The sequence below is a fragment of the Monodon monoceros genome, unplaced genomic scaffold, assembly GCF_005190385.1.
Source record: "Monodon monoceros isolate NGI ecotype Baffin Bay Population unplaced genomic scaffold, NGI_Narwhal_1 Super_Scaffold_1, whole genome shotgun sequence".
NCBI classification, from domain to species: Eukaryota; Metazoa; Chordata; class Mammalia; order Artiodactyla; family Monodontidae; genus Monodon; species Monodon monoceros.
The window spans coordinates 5,235,937-5,259,469 of NW_021703765.1; the positions used below are offsets into that span (position 1 = coordinate 5,235,937).

The window sequence follows — 23,533 nt, forward strand, 5'->3', positions numbered from 1 at the left end:
GAGTGTGGGTGTATGAGTGTGGTGCTTCTCAGAACTTCTACTCAATTAATATGACAAGAAACAGAAGTCCTCAGAGTCATTTTCAAACAGTTATTTTACTATGAATATATTGAACATCAAGAAAAAATAGACTAAATATAAAATTCTGCAAACCCACTTCTGAGCCTTTACGAATGTTGGAAGTTTACCATTAAGCAGGTAACTTGAAAATTTGAGAACAGCCACTAGGTGTTTAGAAATACTGTCTATGGTTTCCAAGCCAGCAAAGAATTAGAAGGGAATACAGAAAGCAAATGGAAGGCAGGAAGATTGGAAAAAGGAAATGTGAAGAAAAAGGAGGTTTAAGAAAACACAAAATTTGGTGGCAAAGATAAAGCCACATATGTTACTAATCAATATAAATATAAACAGAGTAAATTCACCAATTAAAAAAAAAACTGAGAAGTGGATTAGATTAAGGAAAATGTCAGCTATATAATACTTATAAGAAACACACCTGAAATTGATTAAAATATACATACACACATACAGGAAGATAGAAAATTAAGGAATATAAGAAGATAGATAGAGAGGCATTAATGAAAAGAAAGCCACTGGTTTCTGACCTCTTTCCACATCTACCATGATTAGCTTAAGAGTTCATGGCTGGAGATTTCTTAATTTATTGGAACTTTCACAAGAATATGTGACAACTTTTCTTGTTCTATTATTCTAAAAGCAAGATGTAATTTTGTATTTAATCCAAATCTCTCTTATGGCACTTTAAGTCACTTTTCTAGTCTCAAGAAATGAAATGAATATTTGGGAACTATTCTCATGCAATGTTGTCCTCATGACAACATGTCCCATTGTTCAAAGGGGACACTAATTCATCTGTACCAAGTGTACAGAGCCAGATAATGGTAAGTTCAATTTGAGATCATAATTCTAAGATTGAGGCTCACAAAAATTTTATGAGAAGAGAAGCATACTAAGAGTAGAACACCATGGAAATATAATTAGAAATAAAGTTACCTTCAGACAAGACCCAGCATGTGATTTGAGTGCATTACTTCTTTAACAGTTATTTCATGAGTACCCACTAAATGTTAGGAATTTTGAGAACTATGTTTACTGAGATTAAAACAAACCAAAAAAAACTCTACCTACTCTTAAAATACGTATCTACTCCATTAGGAGTTTTGGATGAGCATACATTATTGCCATAGAATAAAATGCTGTAATACAGACATAAGATTGTATAATAAAGTCAAGCCTTATTCCCAACAGAATATTTTCCACATGGCAGCCAACGTGATCTCTTAAAAATATAGTCAAAGTCATTCCTCCACACAAACACCCACAGTGTTTCTTTTCCATCAGAGTCCTTCCATTGCCAAGATGCCCTTTAGTAAAGGGCTAGAAAGTAAATATTTGGGGTCTACACAGCTTCTGTGGCATTTACTCAGCTCTGCCATTGTGGGGGGAAAGCAGTCCCAGACAATGCATAAAAGAGTGGGCGTGAATGTATTCCAATAAATCTTATTGTGGAAAATAAGATTTCTTTGAATATCTTTTTTTGAGGGGGAGCAGGAAGGAGGGCGGTTGAAGAATTTATTGCTACTGCTGCTTTTGTTTTTCCAGAAGTTTGATTGTATATGCACTTTTAATAATTTCTTTTTTAAAAAGCTTAGAGAACAGTGTCTGCCAAGAGTTAAGTCTTCAGCTTTTATTCCTATGACAACCCATGTTGTTTTGATAATAGTAGCACAATTATTATCTATTTTACACTTAAAAGATGCACAAAACTCGGGGATAGAAAAGTGTCACTCTATTTCATAACTAAAATTATGTTCTTGACTCTGAGATCATAGTTTTGCTTGGCAGTAAACAACTTAATCTTATCCAATAAATTTTCTCTTTTTTTTAAAGTCATAGTCAAAATTCACTTCAATTCTTTTGATGCCTCCTCTGCAACTGGCTCTTGCTCTCTACTCCACTTCCCAAGTCCTGCAAGGACACACAAGAGGGGCAGTGTTCCTGACACTGTTGGTGTTTTGTTGCTGGTGTCAGGGCACTGTAGCTGCCATCCTTGCAGTCTGATCTGTGGCTTGGGTTGTGCCACTGCTTACTCTCCTACGTGGCTCACTCGTCAGTCTGCAGCTACCTGGCATCACGAGCCCACGTGGGCTGACTCTCTTACCCGGTCCCCCTGCCTGCCTCATGATCAGCTCTCCCTCTGGGGCCCATCTCTCCCCGCCCGCTCCGGCCTCGTGAGACTTGAGCCCCAGTCAAGCTCCCACAGAACTTCTGACATCCCCTCTGTATCTGTGAGCTACACACGCATTCCCCTCTAGCTGTGAGAAGTCAGAGATGGTACGAGACCTCTGCTGCTCTCCTCATAGAATCTTCCCCTGCTGGATCTGGTATTAGGTATCTGTGGTCAGCCAGGTGTCTAGGGAACGTCCCTCACTCATCAGACCCCAGCAGGAGAGTAAATTAATCAGATTCTCTGCTCTTCAATTTATAGGACATTGGGACAATTTAGAAAACTCACAGGAAGCCAGCATGTAACCTAGGTGAGCCATGAGCCGCATGTCCCATTCCAGCCCTACACCTTTCTCCTTGCAGTTCCATTATATTAAATCTTAGAAGGGCACTTTAACCCCATAGCAGGGAAGAGTGTGGACTCTAGGGTGAGATTACCTGCATTCAAATTCCAGTTTTGCCACTTTTTTGAGGCATAACCTTCACCAATTTTCTCAGTCACCTGAAGTCTTACTTTCTTCAACTTTAAAAATTGGGATGATAACCTCTCTGTGAGATAAGTATTACTTTGAAGATTAATGAGATCATCAATGCACAGGGCCTGGCATATTGTGAGGGCTCACTAACCACGGCATGATTCTTCTGAGATGATTCCTATACTTTTATTTATTTATATAAATAGAAAGAAAGTGCAAAGAAAGCTCGGCTCCAGGAGACAAAATATAGGTGCTAAGGAATAGACAATATGTAATGTGTCAGAGCTAGACTTAGGGCTGTTTCCTAGGCAAGAGACAGGCAGGAGAGAGATGCAGGGCAGATTATGGGGACCTGTGTGTCATCTGTATTGGTCAGGGTTCTTCAGAAAAATGGAATCAAAGATACAGGCATATATATGAGATTTATTATAAGGAATTGGCTCATATGATTATGGAGGCTTAGAAATCCAAAGTTCTACAGCTGGAGACCCAGGAAAGCTGATGGCTTATTTCCAGTTTGTATCAATGTTTTAGAAGCTCATCATTTTCTGTAAAGCAAACAGTATCAAATATATAAATAAACTAAGGTTTGTTAGAAATGCGTATACATCATTGGAATGAAATGTGTCACAATCTTCCCATATCACAATTTTATATGGCATACATCTCTTATCCTTGTTGCATTGGACATGATTACCACATGATTGCTGTGACCTTACATCCAAGCACTCCAGAACAATTCTCAACATAATTTGAAAAGAAAGTCGAGAGACAAAAATTAAGGGAGAAAGAAGGTGAGAAGGAAGAAGGGAGTAAAGGGAGCCATGATTTAGATTTGCATGGCTTTACAAGTCAATGGCAGATAAAAAAAGAAAAGAGAACTCTGTGGAATTTATGCAAAAGAAATTCCATCCAAATCAGTGGAAAAACAGAACTCATTACAGAGGTGTATGTGTGTATGTTTTAGGAATAGACTATGTATACATATATAACTGCCCTTCCATTTTTATATTTTTAGCTTATTTTAATTTTCCTGTGCTGTTAATATTGGAAATTTATACACATAATAAAATTGCAATGACTATGATGGGAGTTTCAAGAGAATGTATTACTTGTTGGTTTTATTTGACTAATAGATACATGAGAAACTCTTTTCATAAAGTTCTAATTAGCATAATATTTTATGGTATAAAATTTTCCCAAAGAAATATTGTAATATAGATAGTAACACTGTAATATATATTTTTATCAAGTCAGTCATATCTCAATAAGCAGTGGATCCTCTAGGATAAAAAAATGCCTCATGCGTGTGTGTGTGTGGGGGGGGAGGGTATTTACTTATTTATTTTAATGCCTCGTGTTTAATTCTAAAATCTGAGAATACTAGGCTACTTAAAGTCTTCTTTTCTAAAGAATAGTCTTAAAATGGCAAAGGGAATATTTTGTTCTGAAAGCAAAACTATATATTCTTATTTTGAGGAAGAACTACACGAGAAGCTTCTACACATTTTCCACTGTATGGCAACCGAAGACTAATATTATTTAAGACAAAAAAAAAAATCGACAGGTCTGTGTGCAAGATAACCGCAGTTATCTCAAGGCTCAGCTGGATGAGGATGCACTAGCTCATGCACACAGCTCTTAACAAGGCTCACTCCTCACTGGCCGTGTGGGTTTCTCCGTGCGTTTCTCCATTGGGTAGTTCATAGTAAGTCTGTTTATGGGGTTTTTAATTTCAGTTATTGTGATTTTCTTTTCTAAATCGATTTGGTTGTTTTTCAAAACTGTTGGGCTCTTTTTGATAACTAGTCCCTGCAGGTATTTTCAATCTTGTTAATAATTTCTTTACAATATATTTTCATGGTTTTATCTACACACTTCCTGAATTTCTTGTTATTGAACATTGGTAAATTCTCCAGCTATATTCCTGCCTCTTATTTTCCAGGGACATGCTCTAGTTCTTATATCCTGATAATTGTTAAAGAAGAATATATTTATTACCTGTATGCTGTTCCTTTTGCCACAGACTTTGGCAAGATATCCCTTCATTTTCATCATTTTTCTCAAACTTTTCCCGAACCTTTTTTTGGTATATCTTCATAAAGAAATCTTCCCGTGCTCATTTGTTTTTCTTTTTTGTACTTTCTTTGAATTTTTCCTAGTGCCTTTCATTTGTCCCTGTGCTGTGGTAACCAAGTGGCCAACAGTGGCTTAGCTATGCATGGGTCCCCCAGAGGAGGAAGTCTTGATAAGTCTCGATTGGTGGTATTCCTGGTGGTTCCTGGTATTGTAGAATGGGAATTCTAGGGCTCTGTGGGAGAAGTGGGGCTTCTCAGAGTGGTAAACCTACATTTACTTCATACCCCATGGTGTAGGACCTCCTGGTGAGGGCCACGTGTTAAGTGGATCCTTAGCCCACTCTCATTTTATTCTCCTCACCTCTAAATTCAAGTTCTCCTGGGCCATAAAGTTTATAACAAATAATGGGAATTAATTATAGCAGGAGTGATTTTCTTCAGATTAACTCATTGTGGGCAGTTTGTCCTGAAGAGTACTATACACTGCTAATTTCAGGTCTTACATTAGGTCTTTGATCCATTTTGAGTTGATTTTTGTATATGTTGTTAGGTTAAGGGTCAGACTGTATTATTTTGCATGTGGATATACAGTTTTCCCAGCACTGTTTGTTGAAAAGGTGGTCCTTTCGCCTTCAGATGTCTTGGCACTCTTGTCAAAAATCATTTGACCACATATGGGTGGACTTACTTCTGCATTTTACATCAGTTCAGCTCAAAAATTATATGCAAAGCACTGGATAAAGGAGGGACCAAGGCAGAGGCTGGCTGAGATTCTGATGCCCTAAGCCTTAGGGCTAAGGTGATAAGGGTTGGGACTGAGATCATAGCAGGCTAGAAAAGGAGGTTGGTAGTGAGAGATTTTACAAAAATAATTGAAAGCTCTTGGTATCTTGCTGATGAAAGGACAGTGTGAAAGAGTCAAGTTAATTTTGTTTTTGAAGTTTTCAGCTCAGAGAATCATGAGAAGGCTAATGATTGATAAAATGAAAAGTCTAAGGGAATAAAGCTAATGGGATCTCATCAATCGTACTCTCTGACTAAACAGGAGAGACCTAATTCTCTCTTTCCAACCTAAAATTTATGATATTGATTTATATTGCTATAGGCCGTTACTTTGGGAAAACCATGGATTATTTTCACACCTCCTAATGAAATAACTTTAGGTGCCCTTATACTTGAAAGAAAAATGAGCAAAGGGAATGCAGATTTAGCAACTGTCTCAATAAAGAGCTGGATCTTAAACTGTAGTCTAAAGGCAAACAAACTATTTCAGTTTTTATAATGCAACACTATTTTCACAATTACACAAACGTTTTTTAAATACCAGTGGAAAGAAATATCAGTATAGCATTATTAAAAATTCTAAGACATATTTCAATGAACACTTTAAATTGTGCTTGATATAGGCTGAAAATGAACTTGGTTCTCACAATCTTTAGGAAATGATAGATTTGGGGGCCGAATGGACCCTGAGAGTCCAGCTCTGCCTGGGGCTCTAGCATCTATAATTCTCCCCAAGATGGAGGTTACACTTTTGAGAAATAACCCTTTCTCAGAGATGGAGAGGTTTAGGGAGCGCTAGTCTAACTTTCTTAACAAGTGGTTCAAAACTAAGTACCCAACTCTGATCACCTGTATTCTCAAGTGAAAAACTCATTAAAAACACTGGTTTCAGACACTCATTGAAACCTGCAGAATCACTGTGATATTGGGGACATGTGTACCAGGGGGATGAAAAGAGATGTGAGAAATGGAGATGGAAAGATTATGAATTTTTTGTAACTGTTTAATTCCCCTAGACTTAAAATGGACCATGTTACTTGCTAGTGGAGAATGCAAAAAAGTGATGATCTTTTCAGTTTCCAGATAGTTGCATACACCTAGGAGTAGACCTCTGAAACTGCCACTTGCGATATTAGACACACTGCTTTCTTACATGGCTTCATATATATTTAGATCAGCTCAATTTTACTGTTATCTAAAATTTGGATATAATTTTTGAGCTAAATTGACATGCAAGGGCTTTTTATACCTAGTCTATGTTGTTATATATTAAGGGAAAAATGGATATCCAGAAATTTACCAGGTATCCAGCATTATTTGGATGTTTATAAAAATTCAGTAAGAATTATGCTATGACTTTTCTGCAGAAATTCTCCAGCTGATCTCAGGCATTTGAGATGAACTTCCCAGAGTTAAATACTTTCTAATAGAAATAATTGCAGTGTGAAGAATATACAATGAAGCTACAGCAATGGTATTTAATTTGTAAATAATGGAACCACATTTTAGAACCACAATAATATTTTAGGTATATACAAATAATATTTCAGGTATTTCTCATCCATCTTTCACCCAGGAGCTAAAATTCTGAACTGTACATGGACAAGATAACTTATATTTACACATCACTTTATACTTTAGGAAATCTGTATTCTATCCATTATCTAGTTGATATTTGTGAGTCCTCTGCTTTGTACCAAGCCCAGTTGATATTTTTATCCTAATCTCTTAGAAAGAAGCCTTATTGTTGTTACATAATACAAATTCAACATCATCAAACTTTCTGGTGAATTCTTCTTGATGAAATTAATATTTACCCTACCTTTTGATTTTATATTTTGGGTTTTCTTTTAAGTCCATTTTGTTTAATAGAATATCATTATAGTTTTCCATTTTTTTATTATTTGACTGGCATATCATTTTGTGCCCTTCTAATCTCAATCTTTCCACATCACCATGCATTGCCCATGGCTTTTATATAAAAGTGTGTGGCCAGGTTTGGGGATTTGAAGAGCAGAAGGATAGCTAGAACTCAAAGATACTGACCTTGGTGAAAGGAGATGAGGATTGTGACTTAAAAATAAGAACACACTTACATTTAAAGACACAACAAGGTAACTTCAGCGCCTTGTCCAGACTGGCAGAAATTCAGCCTGTTCAAGTCTTTCCATGGGCTTCTCCGGGATTTATCAGGAGGAGCCTCCTGCGTGCTCCCACACCAATCGATTGCCAACGCCAGCTTTTGGCTTTTTGCATTTAGTCTTTTATTCTAGTCCCATTATGGCTCTACCTGCCCATGGGCACTGCTAGTGCCTAGTATAAACACTCTAGTGTCCTTGCCAGGGGCACCAACAGAGGACACTCCCAAAGTTTCCAGTTAGAGGCTCTTCCAGTTCTATTTAGAAGGGGCTGAGGCTCATCAAATTGACTGGAAGCACAAAAAAATCTTGCCTTGAAACTAAATTTGCTTGGCTTGTACCACTTTATGTGTCCGTAGTATATTTACTTAGCTGTAACTTATAAGGCTTTTTCAGGATATTTGCATTTATATTTTTAAATAAAATTGAGAGAATGTAATATTTTAATAAAATATTTTAATTTTTTCATTTTCAGTGATGTAATTATTTAGCATACAGTGACTTAAGTGGGATGAAAGATACTGTTGTAGGATAATGCCATTCCTCACCACGCACACACACAACTTGTGGTGCCACCCCTGCTTTCAATTCTTGGCATATCAGAGCCAGGAGGATTCTGTTCCTCTGCAGCCATGTGCTACACGTGCTGGCTCAGGTTCCAAAACAATTAGTTATTCCCAGACTCTCAAATTGCTCTCATGAAGTAATTTCCTGTTCTGACTCTTCTAGGCATAAAACCTCAGATCCAGTTTCATACTACCTGCCAAAATATTTACCCTAAGCTCTTCTATGGTCAATGTTCCACCCTTCCTCCTGATTACCAGACAATACTTGCTGTGCATGTCAAAAAACGTGAATAGGTAATTGAGAAGGGAGTAAATGGGAAGTAATGGATAGAGAGAGGAGGACATTGGAGGTGTTTTAGTCACTAACAGTGCTGGCACCACAGTTGTGCCGGCAAGAAATGTCCATTAAATCAGTTCTAGTGAAGAAGGTGGTTCAGAAGATGGACTCATTTATTTGTGGTTTCACGTGATTTAGGAAGTCCTTATGAAGCTGAGTCTGGCTTCTGTACCATGACACCGAATTAAATCTTGGAGACAGAGTTTTGGGTGAAATAGAAAAGAATAGCGTTATTGCTTTGAAAGGCAAAGGAGGCCACTGCAGGCTCACGCCCTCCAAACTGCGTGTCCCGACCTGGAGGGAGTAGTGAGACGCTTTAGAGGAATGGTTCAAAGAGGGCGTGGTCAGCTCGTGGACACTGTTCTGATTGGTTGGTGGTGTGGTAATGGGGAGTCAGCATCATCAGCCTTGTGCTTCCAACTGTCTGGGGTCTACAGGCTTGTGGGCAGCATGCCATTAACTCCTCCCACCTGGCAGGGGTTTCTGTATCTGCAAAACAGCTCAAAGATATTGGTCTGTGTATCCCTTTTTAGGGGGAACCAGGACCCTGCCCCAAGGCTGCACTATTTTTTCTTTGACAGTTCCTCCCTGGTCTCTGTATCCCCTCCCTTCCTTAATTAGCAACTGTTTGGACCTGCTCCTTGGAACTCAGGGAAGGTCAGGGAGGCTGAATGAAGCCCATTTCCTGTAATCCAGAAATGGGGGACACAGAAAGGCTTTTGTGCCCAGGAGATCCCGCTCAGTATCACTTACTGGATGAATGAATAAGGGCATTCTGAGAGAATTTGGTGGCAGGGGAGCGGTTTTCTAATAATCAATCAAGAACTTCCCTGGTTTCCTTTGAACAGAAAATTTAATATATTCTCTGATAGCTAATTCAAATATACAAACACCAGTTTTGGATGATCTAGTTTTTTAAAAATTGTCTTTATTATTCTTTTGGTCTTCTGATGACTTCTTCTTCCCTCCTTCCCTCAAGGTTTTTCTCTATTCTGTATAGTAGATACATATTTTCTGCATAGAATAATATTATCGCCTTGTGACTATCAAGAACAAACATTGTAAAAGCCTATTTAATATGAACACAGGCAAAGTCCAGCACCAGCATCTGTGCATTCATTTCATAAGAAAGAATATATTTTCTCAATATATTTAGAATTATGAATACAAGTATCTTGAGGAAACATAATATATTTCAGCTAAGTAAATAAAATAAGGAAGCAATACATCTCTACAGGCCATGCAAATGTCAATAATATTTTATGGGGCTTGCAAGCTTCCCTCCTAAAATTCTCATAAGTTTTGATTTCTAAAACTCATATATGAATAAATTTTATGTTAAACTAGAAAAAAGAAGTCATGGTATGTAAACTCTATGCCAACATTAAGACCCTTAGGGAGGCAAACTCAGTATGAAGCTGTAATTGTCATAGATAACAGTAACCCTTTAAAAGAGGCTTAAAATAATTGTGCTATGAATTTTGTACTAGAAAGATGTTTCTTCTAGAGAAGAGTGAAATAAATTGGATTAGTAACATACTATGATGATGCAAGCTATCTTAGTACTGCGCTGTCAAGTCTTTGTTTTTGTTTTTTGCAATCGATTTTTCAAACAGCATCTTAAATTCAGTTAACCGATTTCCAAAACCACAAACAGTGCTTTTCAGTCTTGACTAGGAAGCAAGGTGTCGACAGTGATGGACTGAAGGCAGGTAAAATAGGACAGGAAAGTACCCATTGAAGTGGACAGTTAGTTTTGATGCAAAAGCTGATTTAATAAAGATACGCGTACAGACATTACAGGCTTTCAAAAGTAAGCAGAGATGAGAAGTGGAGACGTTAGGAGCGCATGACATAATTCAGGATGTGTGAGATGGTGGAAATTTGATGAAAATATTGATTATCTTTCTCTAAGACTAGCCCGTCAGGTGGTTGAGCTGTGCATTGCAAACATATTAAAGTATCAAAGTTGATTTCTATAATCAGAGGGTTTTGCAGGTATAGTTACATGGCCACGTCAGGCAATTACATTTTCCCATAACTGTTCTAGCAACGCTACTGTGCTCTGTGGTATAACGGCACACTTGTGCTATAAAAGCCTAAACCAGGGGGCTTCCCTGGTGGCGCAGTGGTTGAGAGTCCGCCTGCCGATGCAGGAGACACGGGTTCGTGCCCCGGTCCGCGAAGATCCCACATGCCGCGGAGCGGCTGGGCCCGTGAGCCATGGCCGCTGAGCCTGCGCGTCCGGAGCCTGTGCTCCGCAACGGGAGAGGCCGCAACGGGAAAGGCCACAACAGTGAGAGGCCCGCGTACCGCAAAAAAAAAAAAAAAGCCTAAACCAGCATCTTGATTTTAGCTAAGAAAAATATGTTTCAGAACTACTTAGTAATTTGTTCAAAGTTTTAGGCTTAGGATCAGAACAAGTTTATTTTTCTAAAGTTGTTGAACCCCCGTTTTGTTCATTTGTAAAATGAAGATGCCTCTGATCTTGATTTAGTCATAATCTAATCAGATAAACAATAATTTACTAAAAGTCCAACTACAATGTGGCTAGCATTGTGGAAATTTCCTTGGAATATAAAATAAATGAATTGCACAGTCCTGAGTTAATAAATTGTAAGTTAGATTTTTGTTGGGAGAAGGCATTTACCCATAATTCAAAGATGGCGTTCATTCAGGCAGAAGTTCTGAAATATTTTGGTCTCAAAAGACCTATCTTCTTCTTTTTTCTTTTTTTTTGCGGTACGCGGGCCTCTCACTGTTGTGGCCTCTCCCGTTGCGGAGCACAGGCTCCGGACGCGCAGGCTCAGCAGCCATGGCTCACGGGCCCAGCCGCTCCGCGGGATGTGGGATCTTCCCGGACCGGGGCACGAACCCGTGTCCCCTGCATCGGCAGGCGGACTCTCAACCACTGCGCCACCAGGGAAGCCCAGCCCTATCTTCTTTTAAAAGAATACTGAAGACCTCAAAATGCTTCAGCTTATTTAGCTATATCATTCAATATTTATCATATTAGACATTTAAACTGATAAAATTTTAAATAGCTGTTTATTAATTCATAGAAAAATTACCCTGAAAACCAATTATGTGTTAACATAAAGCATATTTTTAAAAACTGATTAAAGTGAACATATCTATTAATAAATATTAAAATAATAATTAGGGGAATTACATTGTTTCACATTTTTGTAAATCTAATGTCTAGTTTATTAGGGGACAGCTAGATTCTCACATGTGCCTCTGCATTACATCTTTGCAGTGTGTTCTTATGGTTGAAGTATATGAAGAAAATTCAGCCTCACAGAGAAATGCAGATGGAAAAGGGAAGAGTGTTTTCATAGCCTTTTCAGAAGGGTACTAGCGCAAACCTCAAAAAGTGATAGTTTCTTAAAGGTTAGTTGCAATGGGGAATGTGAAACTATATCAATGGAGTTTTTGTATTCTGTTAACATTAACATCAATTAATGTATTTTTCTCTTCAAATGCCTCTTTTACCCATGCATAGTTATTTAACACCAAACATCACTAGATGACAGTTATTGGATCACGGGTATATGCCGCTCTTCCAAATGCGGACATATTTCATTATTCAATGTCAAAAAGCACACTTGTTCACATAAACAACAATCACATTGAAAAATTATTTAAGTATGAGGAACTGTCAGATACACAGTGATGGATACATTTTTGTTTGATCGGAGGTGGAATTTTATCTTTGGCAGCAAATATTTTCAATTTGTTTTCCTTAAAGTCAAAAGATTCACTATGGTCTTCCTGCAGAAAAGTCAGCAGATTCACTGCGTTCTTCCTGCAGAAAAGATATGTATTCAAAATGTTACATTTTTAAAAATTAGCAATTTTGAGTGCCTCATCAAGGAGACTTTAAAGTAAAATTGGTTTTTTTACCCCCCGAGAATGCATGGAGATGAATTATACAATGACTACTAACAGCTGAGGTTTGGTGCCATTGTCTTGATTCGGGATAAAGCGTCAGCAGTTTTATTCACCACTGCCTTTGCACTATCAATGCAACTGTCAACACAGATGTTTCAGTATGTCATAAGATTTAAAAGTCATCCAACATTTGGATATTTCAGTACTTCTTGCATTTGTTGCCAAGCATTCGCATGAAAGAAGATCTGTGATGATTGGTCCATGCTGACGCTGAACGAATTCAAGGAAAATAAGCAAGCTTAGCCATGTCTGTACATCTGTCTATCTGTTAGACAAAAGTGAGGTTCTGTAGAAAGATATCAGCTCTGTTTCCTTGTTTAAAGCTGAAACTTTCTATCAGCAAGTTACTATATGGTTGGAAAGCAACGGCGTCCTGGGTTTGTTTGTTTGTTTTTTTTAACTACTTTTCAACCAGTAGACATCCAGCAATGGCAGCTGACTAAAGGCATTGCTTTATTAGTTTCTCAGGTCTTATGTGTGCTTCTCCAGCCAATACAATACAATAACCTACTTTGTAACATGTTTCAGTGACTGTCATTTTTAATTTGAAAAGTGTAACAAATGACTTTTAGCTTTTGATTTTGTTTTGTTTTGCAATATTATTTTTTGTTTATTCAAAATTTTCCCACATAAAAAGTTATATGTAATAACCATATAATTATATAACATTATCTCATATACTTTTACAACTATTATATTAACATGTGTTATTTCACCATAAAATGAAAAAATATTTTTTTAATATTTAAAGACTCATTGTAGACCTTTATTAGGAAAATTAGAAGACTTGCTTTCTCAACCCAGCTGCACAGTTTAACATCTAATGATGCTGAAAAAGAAATTGGAATAACAGAGTTCTCTGACTCATGGAAGTGAAGGATCTACTCCAAAGAAAATGAACTAAACTCTAAATAAGAAACAAAAGTGTAATGAAATCTGTTCTTTCCCAGGCTTCAGAGATGTTAACATTTAACTGACTGTTATGCAACAGGACATTTTTGAATGGTATTATTGCATTTGTTCAGTTGTGGCATAATTTTGAGGTCGATCATTAAAGAAAAAGAACTGAATTTTTCAACCATAAATGTGATGAGCTCTTTAAAATCCGAAAATTAGCTGTTATAGCTTTCCAACTAGATGTGCAAAAGCCACCAAAGCATCTTACAAGGTAAATTGTCACAGTGGCTGGAGAGGACACACAATACTGAGAGAGTTTTAGCTTTTAAAGAGCATATTAACATCTACATTTAAAATATTCAATACTTCCCAAACAATTATTTGTCTCAAAATAATGTTGCGATCAAACTGTCACAATAAAACTACCAGAAAGTATTTTTCTTCCTAAATCACAATAGGGCAAATTATTGACATCAATGAGGCTGAAGGAAAGATAGCTTTTGTCTTCTTTTCATTTCTTATGTGAAGCTTTTTCATTTGATTCAGAGTAGATTTCTCCTTTCCATAAGTAAGAGACCGCTTTGAAATATCAGTTTCATTCTTTTCTCCAACTTTGGATATAGACAGTGTAATGGTGATGGAGAAAGTGAAGCTTAGTCTCCTCCATCTCTGACAAGTGTCCATCCTTCACAGTAAGAAACCTATATGATAAATATATTTTATTTCAGGGGAAATACTGTTAAATTTCATAATACTTACACTTTTATCTATGTGTGTGTATTTATAAAATAGGACAGAGAAATTCTAATTTCTACTAATTCTAGCTGTGCTTCCATGTAGGCTCAAGACAAAATTCAAGATTTCAAAATTAGAATGTATTGGACAAAAATGGGGTTACAGGGATTATAGCAGGGAAAATTAAAGATAACATGTCATTTTAGTAGGATTATGAAACACTTTAGCCTTTGGGTCCCATGAAAGGGTCTCATGGGCCCTAGGGGCCCTTGACCATAACTTCAGCCTTGAACAACGCTGGGTTGGGGAATAATAGCTGTAATAACAACAACAAACAATCGAAAACCTCAGTAATTTCACATTATTAAAGTTTACTACTGCTTGCTCATTTAGCCTAATCAGGAAAAGGCTGTACTCCACACATTCATTTAGGAATTGGAGCTGACGGGGTTCTATGTCGTCAATGTCTGCCTTCTGAGGTTGACCAGGGGAGAAAGTGGGAGTGGATAATTTTTTCAAGAAGGTTTTATGAGCCCAGCCTTCAAGTAAACTTCAACGCTTTGTCCACATTTCATTAGACATGGTATCCCCAGTTGCAAGGGAGGCTGGAAACATAGTCAGCTGTGATGCAGGTTTAGTAAATAGGAAGTCAGTCTTGAATATAGCACCTAATTTGATAGATTTCCTGTGAGAGCCTCTGAATTGGAAAAGTTTAGGTATAAAGCATTGTACATCTGTCAACAATATAAGAAAATCAAGTCGGTGTAATGTAATTTCAATAACATTCAATAACATTTATTGTGCACGTACTATGTCCAAGCAGTGTCCTTGGTTCTGGATAAAGGGAGGAAGAATAGACGTAAAGGCCCTTGTAGAGCGTACTTCCTTATAGTCTAGTGGGAGTAGGTGGTCAATAAAAAGCTAACAACTGGCAAAATAATTGTGATAAAAGAAACCATGAAGGGAGAAAAGAAAGTGGGAGTCAAAGAAAATGGGAGTCAATGACCCTTGGAGAGGGTCATCCAGAAGACCTTTCCTCAGAGAGATTTGAGCCAAGAACTGAAGGATGAGAAAGATTCACAGGTGCGGAGCCCTGGGGAGAGATACTGAAGACGGAGAAAAGAGCAAGGTCAAATTGCTGAGGGTGAGGATAGCCTAGAATGTTGTAGAAATAGAAGGGGTCCATGTGTTTGGAGAGGAAAGAGCAGAGATTAGCGTCTAGGGTATGTTGGCCCAGGTGGTCTGGGGCAAGAACACACAGGACTTTATAGTCCATTACAGAGAGTTGTGGCTTTAACTTAAGGGCAATGGAAAGCCCCTTAAGGTGCATTTCATGATTTGATTTGTATTTCTAAAAGTTTATTCAGGTTGCTTAGTGGAGAATAGATTTGGGGAGCTGTAGAGTAGTAGATGACTATTAAGTCCAAGGTCATTGTGCTTCTGCATAATAATTTATGTCATTGCCCTGGACACCCTGAAGCAATAAGTCAATCTCAATATTCTTAAATTCAGTGTAGGCTGTTTTTAAAAATTGTGTCGATTATTTTCTGTCGTTTATTTTGCAGCTCGTAGGGGCCATGTGTTACCGTGATTGTGATATTACTGGTGCCTAATTCAAATGGAATTGCAGAAATGATTTTTTCCTAAAGATTGTTTTTTAAACAATCAGTGCTCTCACCGTTAATACAATGACAAAAATACATTTTCAATTCTCAGAACTGGAATTTCTCTCAACGTTGTCTAGCATGAGTTATAAAAATGACAAAACTTCGCCTTCAAGCTAGAGAAGGGAATGCTAACTACGTTCTCACAAGAATCATAGCAACAGCCATGCAAGGCTGAAGCATTCTCATCAAAAAGGAGATAGTGAGTAGCAATACTGACCATTATGAAAAGTAGTAAAAAGGATATAATAAAGAATCCAGATAACTGGGGTAGGCAAGCTTGGTGGGTGGGTCTCTTCAATACCAATAAAAGTGCTTAACCGTGACAGCCAATCTGAGTAATTCTATACAAAACTGTTCTTTTCTTGTACATAGTAGGTATTACATATACATTTCTCGAAAGAATAACCAAATATCCATTGATTTAGATGAAGGAAAAAGATCTCTGCCAGGAGGAGGCCTGACCCAAGTAGACTATGTTGTCCTCATTTCTGTTTCTTTCATGGATATGGCATACGGGTATTTCTTTCTGTCTTTCTTTTCCAGAAAAGCAAAAGAACTGTTTTCAAAACAGTTATACAATACACTGGTATTCTAATAGTGTCCTGCAATAAAGTGAGTCTGAATAGGTGATATAACTAAACTGTAGGGGGGCCAATCCAGGACTTTCAGATTCAACAGATCAGTGCACATTGCTGTTTAAAAACAAACACACAAAAAATTAAATATTTTCTTAGTAGAAAAAACAAAAAAACCTGTAGTGACGATGAGTACCCTAGTAAAATCAGCCGGTGGTTACGGATTTGGTGCGTTCACACGCACAGATGCACTAGGAAGCACACTTAGGTACACACGGACATACACGCACACATGGTCTTAATATCCAGGACTAATTCTATCCAGAAAGAGCGCTACCCTTTCATATTTCAGCCCTAGACCATTATTGAGTGGTGTCTTATGAAACATTTCTAACTTTGTAAGATTTTTGATTTATCACTAATACCCTAGCAGCAAAAAGTAATTAAAATTCACAGTCATCTTTTATATTGAATACCATGTGTCTCCAAGATAAATCATAGCCTCTGATGCTCTCACCCATAAATAAGAGAAAATCAATTCAAAGTAACTGAGATTATAGGGATGTGTATTGTTTCAAAAGAGCAAGAAGCCCAGAGAAGTGCAACTCCAGGCGAGGTGAGTACAGTGCCCCAGTGATATTCTTAAGGACTCACGGTTCTCCATGGTTCTATTCTGCTCATCATAAGAGTCAGCAGTTTCTTACCTTAGCATCTGTCAACATCACAAGTTGCCCACCACACATGATCCCAAAGGCGCCAACACAAACATGACCACAACTTGAGCTGGGAAAACTGTATGCCTGATGTCTATTTATTATCAAGGAAAACGTTCTCAGAAGCCCTCCAGTAGGCTCACCTTTATGTTACGCTGGCTGTGATCAGACAAAATAATTGTATCTAGAAGAGACGGAAGTTTACCCAAACCTTGAACTATCTATGGATACATTTTACAAAAACATCTGTTGTCTGATTATAAAGAAAATGAGTAAGATTTTTACTTGGTTATTAGATGAAGTAATGACATGGGGAGGTTTTTTAAAATGGCTTCTTGATAAAAATCCTGTAGTAATAATATTACATTATGTAAATTAACATTTCAGTCTTAACATTATCATGCACTTTTTATTTAATCATTTAATTTCCCCTAGTATATTTTATAAGGCACATTCCTGAATAATTTAATGGTATCTTACTCAACCTCATTTTAAGTCATAAATGCAGAATAAGACTAATTGTCTTCTTCTCAATTTTTAAGATCCTGACTTTAAGGACCTTGGAGTTTTGAAACCATTACCAGGTTGGTAAAAGAGATATTCAATACCGTTCAGAGGCCTTTGTTTTCTGCTATGATGTATACTTTTGGTTTATTACTCAAGCTCCATTTCTGTATGTTTGTTTGGCATTTTGTTATTTAGTGTGTGAGTTTGAGATGGGCGGCCCTGAAGGCATTGTGGAGTCTATACAAATTATGAAGGAAGGCAAAGCTTCTGCTAGCGAGGCCGTTGATTGCAAGTGGTACATCCGAGCACCTCCACGATCCAAGGTCAGTCTCAAGGTGAAATTCAGGTTTGACAGTTGGCCTGCAAAGTGTCTCCAGCGTGCACTGCTTTGAACCAACTGGACATGCTTCGTTCATTTCAGAACGCAATCATAAGCTGTCATTTTCTTTTAGTTTTGAATTGCAAATCGCCTTCCTCTGTTTAATGTAACTTTCAAGGTCATAAATAATACGGAGAGGATGTTGGAGAGCTCATTGGATAACCTGGATAAGAGACTCTGGGGTAAATCTACCTCTCTGAAAAGTGCATTGAAATGTCATATATAAGCTATGGTTCTGAGCACAACTTATGTCCTTATTGTCAGTATCTGTAGTTTACTTGCTTTTTAACCTAAAATCGTATCTATGGAAGAAATTGTCCAGGGCTCACAAAGTCATGTGTCTCTGGAATATAAAATAAACCTGCAATAGGGCTGAGGGACAGACAGTGGTGATCAGGACCATGAAAAAGAGACAGCAGGTCCTTAACTGCCTGTTAAACTCCTTGATGATCATCATGAGAAAATGTTGGTCCAGCATCACCAAGTCCTCCATTTTCTTCATAATATGCCCAAAATCTAGATTTTATGTTGATTACCTTGATTTTTTTTTAATTTTATTTTTTGGCCATGCTGCACAACGTGTGGGATCTTAGATCCCCGACCAGTGATCAAACGCGCATCCCCTGCAGTGGAAGCGTGGAGTCTTAACCACTGGACTGCCAGGGAAGTCCCTGATTACCTTGATTTTTAAATGTTGACGATAAATTTTAAAAGTGGGAAACATTAGACGTATTAAACTAAATATATTGTGGGCCAGATTCAGACTCAGATCACTGTTTTGGAAACACTTGTTTAGAACAACCCCATTCATTCTATTATGGATGTATCTTAAGAAATATTGGGATGAGTAATTTTGTGCCAGTAGCTGTCACAGGTTTAGAGTGTCTATTATTTGCTTATTCTCCCTTTATTGTCATCCTTCATTTATAGAATATAGTTACAACCAAGCTTTACTGATTTATTAGATTTGGAGTTGCCCATTTATTGAGGTTGAAACAGTTTGTTATTTAATTAATTGACTTAGTGATGCTATAAACTCTCAAGCACTGTGCTGAGGAAATGAAAAATTATGCTGTCCTCCTGTTTCCAGTTTAATCCTTAGACAACTATGTATCAAAATAATCCATGGAATATGACAAGATCATTATGGTATTTATAAGGTGTAGTAGAGTGAGGGAAAGGACCACATATAGCTGGTGAGGAAAATCAAGGGTGGAATCAAATTGCATTGCAGGGCGTCCTCTGAATCTTGATGAGAAATGGTGCTGTCAGATAGACAAGGTGGGAAAGACTCTCCATGTAGAGTGAATAGCATCTGGAAGGTCATAGGATCATAAGAGGGCATGCTTTTTCAGGAATTAAAGGAACTGCATGTGACCAAATGAAAGCAGAACTATGGAGGTGAGTGGTTAAGCCGAAGGGCTCTGTCCATTCCCCTAAAGAGCCCAGATTTATCCTGAGTGCATTAGTGATACATGGAAGAGTGTGAAACAGGAAAGTGATGTGATCAGATCTGCATTTTTGAAGAACAGATTTTCCCTGTCTAGAAAAGACAGAGGTGTTAACACCTCAAGCTAGATACAAAAGAATTTGGTGGCTGGATATTTAGGATGAGGGAAAAATAAAACTCATCTCTGAGGGAGTTGGTATTTCAGGAAGTATTTTTGTCCTTCTTCACTTGATTACCCATGAATATGTCTTTGGGGTTCGCATATAATTTGGAAGTGTGGAACACTTTCCCCAAGCTTCTGGTTATGGAGATTCAGATCATGGTCCAAGTTCCAGCTTTGCCACTGCAGGTCTCTTTGCATCTGAACAAGTCTTAAAAAGTTAATTGCATTATGAAGAAAGACACAGTGATTCCTCCTTCAAAAAAAAAAAAATCCAAGGCTACTGGTGACGTAAAACCCAACCCACTACAGAGATAATGTGAGAGCTAGATTGCAGTGGATTATGCTCCCTTACATAATCTGTGGGTTCACATGTGCTATTTATTTTCCTTAAACTCTATGAGTGAAAGATTTTTTAGATTTTTTTTTCAACAGGGAATATTTGAGTCCCACCTCATGGTCATAACTAGCACCTTTGTCACCTCAGTGTCAAAGAGACAGTTTCTATGGGATTGCAAACACACAACCATTTCCTTCCAGCTGGTAAATAGACTGTCTTCTGTACAATTGCAGAACAACAATACCCAGTGTACCTGCCTGTTACAGAATTTGGCATTCTGTGACCCAAAGGGGAAGCCGCCTGCAGAGCTGGCTCTATTGTGACAGACTTTCTCTGTTAGATTAAAGGTTAGGGGATAGGAAGTGGCTTTGAATAACTGTCGAGAAAAGCAAGAACTGGAGATGACGGCCTATGTGGGCTTTCTATTTATATGGAGTTCCTAGCAGCCTCGGAGAACAGACTATCAAAGCACAAGTTAAACCTGAAATGGCTCATGTGAATATTTGAATGATAACTAGTGACGGAAACATATTACACAATGAAAGTGCAAAATAGCTTACTGGGGTTCTGTTAAAATTTACATCAAGTGTATGTTGCTTCTCAGCCTCTTCACAAACAGAAAATACAATATCTGATATTTCCTTTGTTTGAGAATTGTAATACAGACGATCGCCTTTAATTAGAATGCGATTAACCCAGATTTCTTAGAAACTGGAATACCAGAGCCAGAAAGAAAGTTGGAAATACGTTACTGATGTGTCCTTTAACAGATGAATACGTTGAGTCAGGATAGTGAAGTTGGTTAACGATGGGATGTCGAAATATGCCTCTGTAAGCAACGCTTTGGTTTTCATACAGACTCTAGAGCAAGGGTAGTAGGAGAGTATTATGGTGTCTAGTTCTGGATCTGGTCCAGTAAAGAATCATTAGAGAAGAATGTTGGATGAGCCCATCGTGGTAACAATGTTAATTTCATGAAGGCTGAGACTTATTTCTCTCTAGATACCCAATACCAAGAAAAATCTGTCATTCAGTTAAAACTCGTGGAAAAAATAAACTGATGTATACGTATCTAGAAAAATGGACATGGTGACAATCTTCAAGCATATGAAGAACTGTTAGGAGACAGAAATAAGAGGATAAGGTTTAATCTAAGTACTGCAATTTATTTGTATGCTTGAATCTAGAGAAATATTCAATATAAAGAAGGTTTTTGTTTTTTATTTTAATAATGGAGATGCCCAAAGATCAAATGAGATTCCATGGGAGGAATCCAAGTAAAATTTGGCAGGGATTTTGTATAATAATTAAAAAGGTCAAGTAATTTTTTGGCATAGATAATATTAAACTCCTTTTAAGACCAAAACTTGATGAATCTATGATAAGTAACTGCTTAGATATTTGATGAGTTAGTAAAAGGGCTGAAGCCAGTTCTCCATGTCCTGACTCGAAGTCCAGTGTGATGTCACAAAACCACACTATTTGGGGAAACTGTCAAATTTGTTAAGACAAGAAAATAAATAAATCAAAAGACTTTTAAAAGTGTATACGTGAAGGTAATTAATTTAATGATTAAGGTCTTGGGAGAATAAAACTAGCTTTTATTAATTACCCATCATTTAAAACTTCAAATTAATTTTTAAATGTTACTTAATTCAAAATACTTTGATTAAAATTAGGATAAAAAACAGAAAAACTTGACAAATACAATAAATCGATCTTTTATAGTGAAGTTGAGTTTTCAGCCTCATATGACCTTAGCAAAAAAACACAGTCCAGCTCACCAATACTTCTAACCTATAGATAATATATGGGCATTGTTTGAAGCTGCTCAATTTGTGGTAATTTGTTATGGGATCAAGGAGAAAATTAATGCAACAGGCGAAGGGTAGCAACAATAATTGTTGACAATGATAAGTTTAGGGATTCTAAAGATTGAGTCTGCTCTTAGTATCTCCAAAATGAAAATAAAAATTGGGTAAACAGATTGAAAATCTTAACTGATTAGATAACTACCAATGCTTTGGTTCAACTTTGTTTTTAAATGAAATCTCAGTTTTGTAGCATCAGATTTTGGAGGGTTACTCAGATGGACCTGAAATATTTTGATACTTGTCTGTGCATGCCAGAAAGCCATTTTAATATGGCTGTATCTGGGCTTGTTGTGTGGGGTGTGTGTTTTTTCCATAGTATGATGTTCTGGTTTTTTCCTCCAAATAAAGTGCTACCCTCTAAATTCATGGGATATCCTACCTAAAATTATAAGGCCTGGCAAGTCCAGCCACAAATAAAAAGCAACCACAGAAGTCCTGGGTTACACGCTTTTTAGAATGTAGCTTTATTTATCAAAGTGTAAAGCAATATGGAAACCGTGGTTAGTGTTTTTCAGACTGTGGTGTATTTAATTTGTATTTATCATGGAGAAAACGTTTCTGGCAAATCTTAAATAATTGCGCCAAACAATGTTTGTATCTTGCATATCATTGTGACATGAGAGGAGAGAGCCGGTTGAATGGTTGGTATTACACGTTTGCAAGTATATTAACTTAGTAAATCGTTAGCTAGATTTACTTGCTTTAAGTATACGAAAGGGATTCTGCTGTCTACATTAGTGTGATTTGGAAGACAGATATTACTAGAAATTGTTTATGTGTTCTGAAGCCTCCCACGTCCTGTTCAATAAATCATTTTGTCAGCTCAAACTCTTTGTGATTGATTAGAAAGAAGAATGCATCAAAATGATTCACGGAGAGGAGATTGTAATCTGACTATTTTACTGGAGTTATATATGATTCTGTTTATCACTTTCTCTTTTCTTCAGCAGAGAGACTAACAAGCTTTCTGTAGTTTTCTACCTTAAGTGAAAACATTGTCATATGGCATTCTTCCCCTTAGTGATATTATGGCACAAGGTTTAAGCTGATGAGATATCATCTAAATCCTAATGTAGGGAGGGTTTTTATATGATATATACTATAGCTAGTGTGGGAAAACTTGAGCACTTTTCTGGCTAATGGCATTTGGCTTTTGAAGCAACAGCTCTGTACCCAGTAAAGCTAATACCCACTGGAATATTTTATTTCTTTTTTTTAAACTATTAAAAAATTTTTTTAATGATTGAATGCTTCAGAAGTGAATATATAAAATCTAGTGACTGTAATCGTTCACTTCCTCTATGAATAGTATTCTGTCTAATAAGAATAGTCTTTAGATACAGAAGGTTCTTAGACTTCAGCCATTGCCCTTCATGTAAGAATGCAAACCATTCACCTCCCGTGGAAGTTCACACTCTCTAGAATTGTCAAATGAGAAAACATGGGCCGAATATGCAAATTGTCTTTCTAACTACAGCAGTATTCTTCTATAAGATAATCTTATTTTTAAAGAAAATTTAAGACAGCCATTTACTTCAGAGAGACACATTTATTTTCTGTGAATGTTATTCATATCTCAATCGTCAATATGTTTCTTAGCCCCTTTAGAAAAGTAGAAATGGTTTTGCTTTGCTTACTTATTTGTCGATTTTGTTGG

General features: G+C 37.2%; 1 protein-coding gene across 2 annotated transcripts in view; it reads left to right on the forward strand.

Annotated features, from left to right (window-relative positions):
- Positions 1-23,533, forward strand: part of NETO1 (neuropilin and tolloid like 1) — an 89,833-nt gene that overhangs the window by 33,087 nt on the left and 33,213 nt on the right. For both annotated transcript variants that reach the window (XM_029229015.1, XM_029229007.1), the window contains exons 5-6: positions 17,709-17,750; positions 17,869-17,996. In XM_029229015.1, the coding sequence (XP_029084848.1) occupies positions 17,709-17,750; positions 17,869-17,996 (170 nt within the window). The remainder of the gene's footprint in view (positions 1-17,708; positions 17,751-17,868; positions 17,997-23,533) is intronic.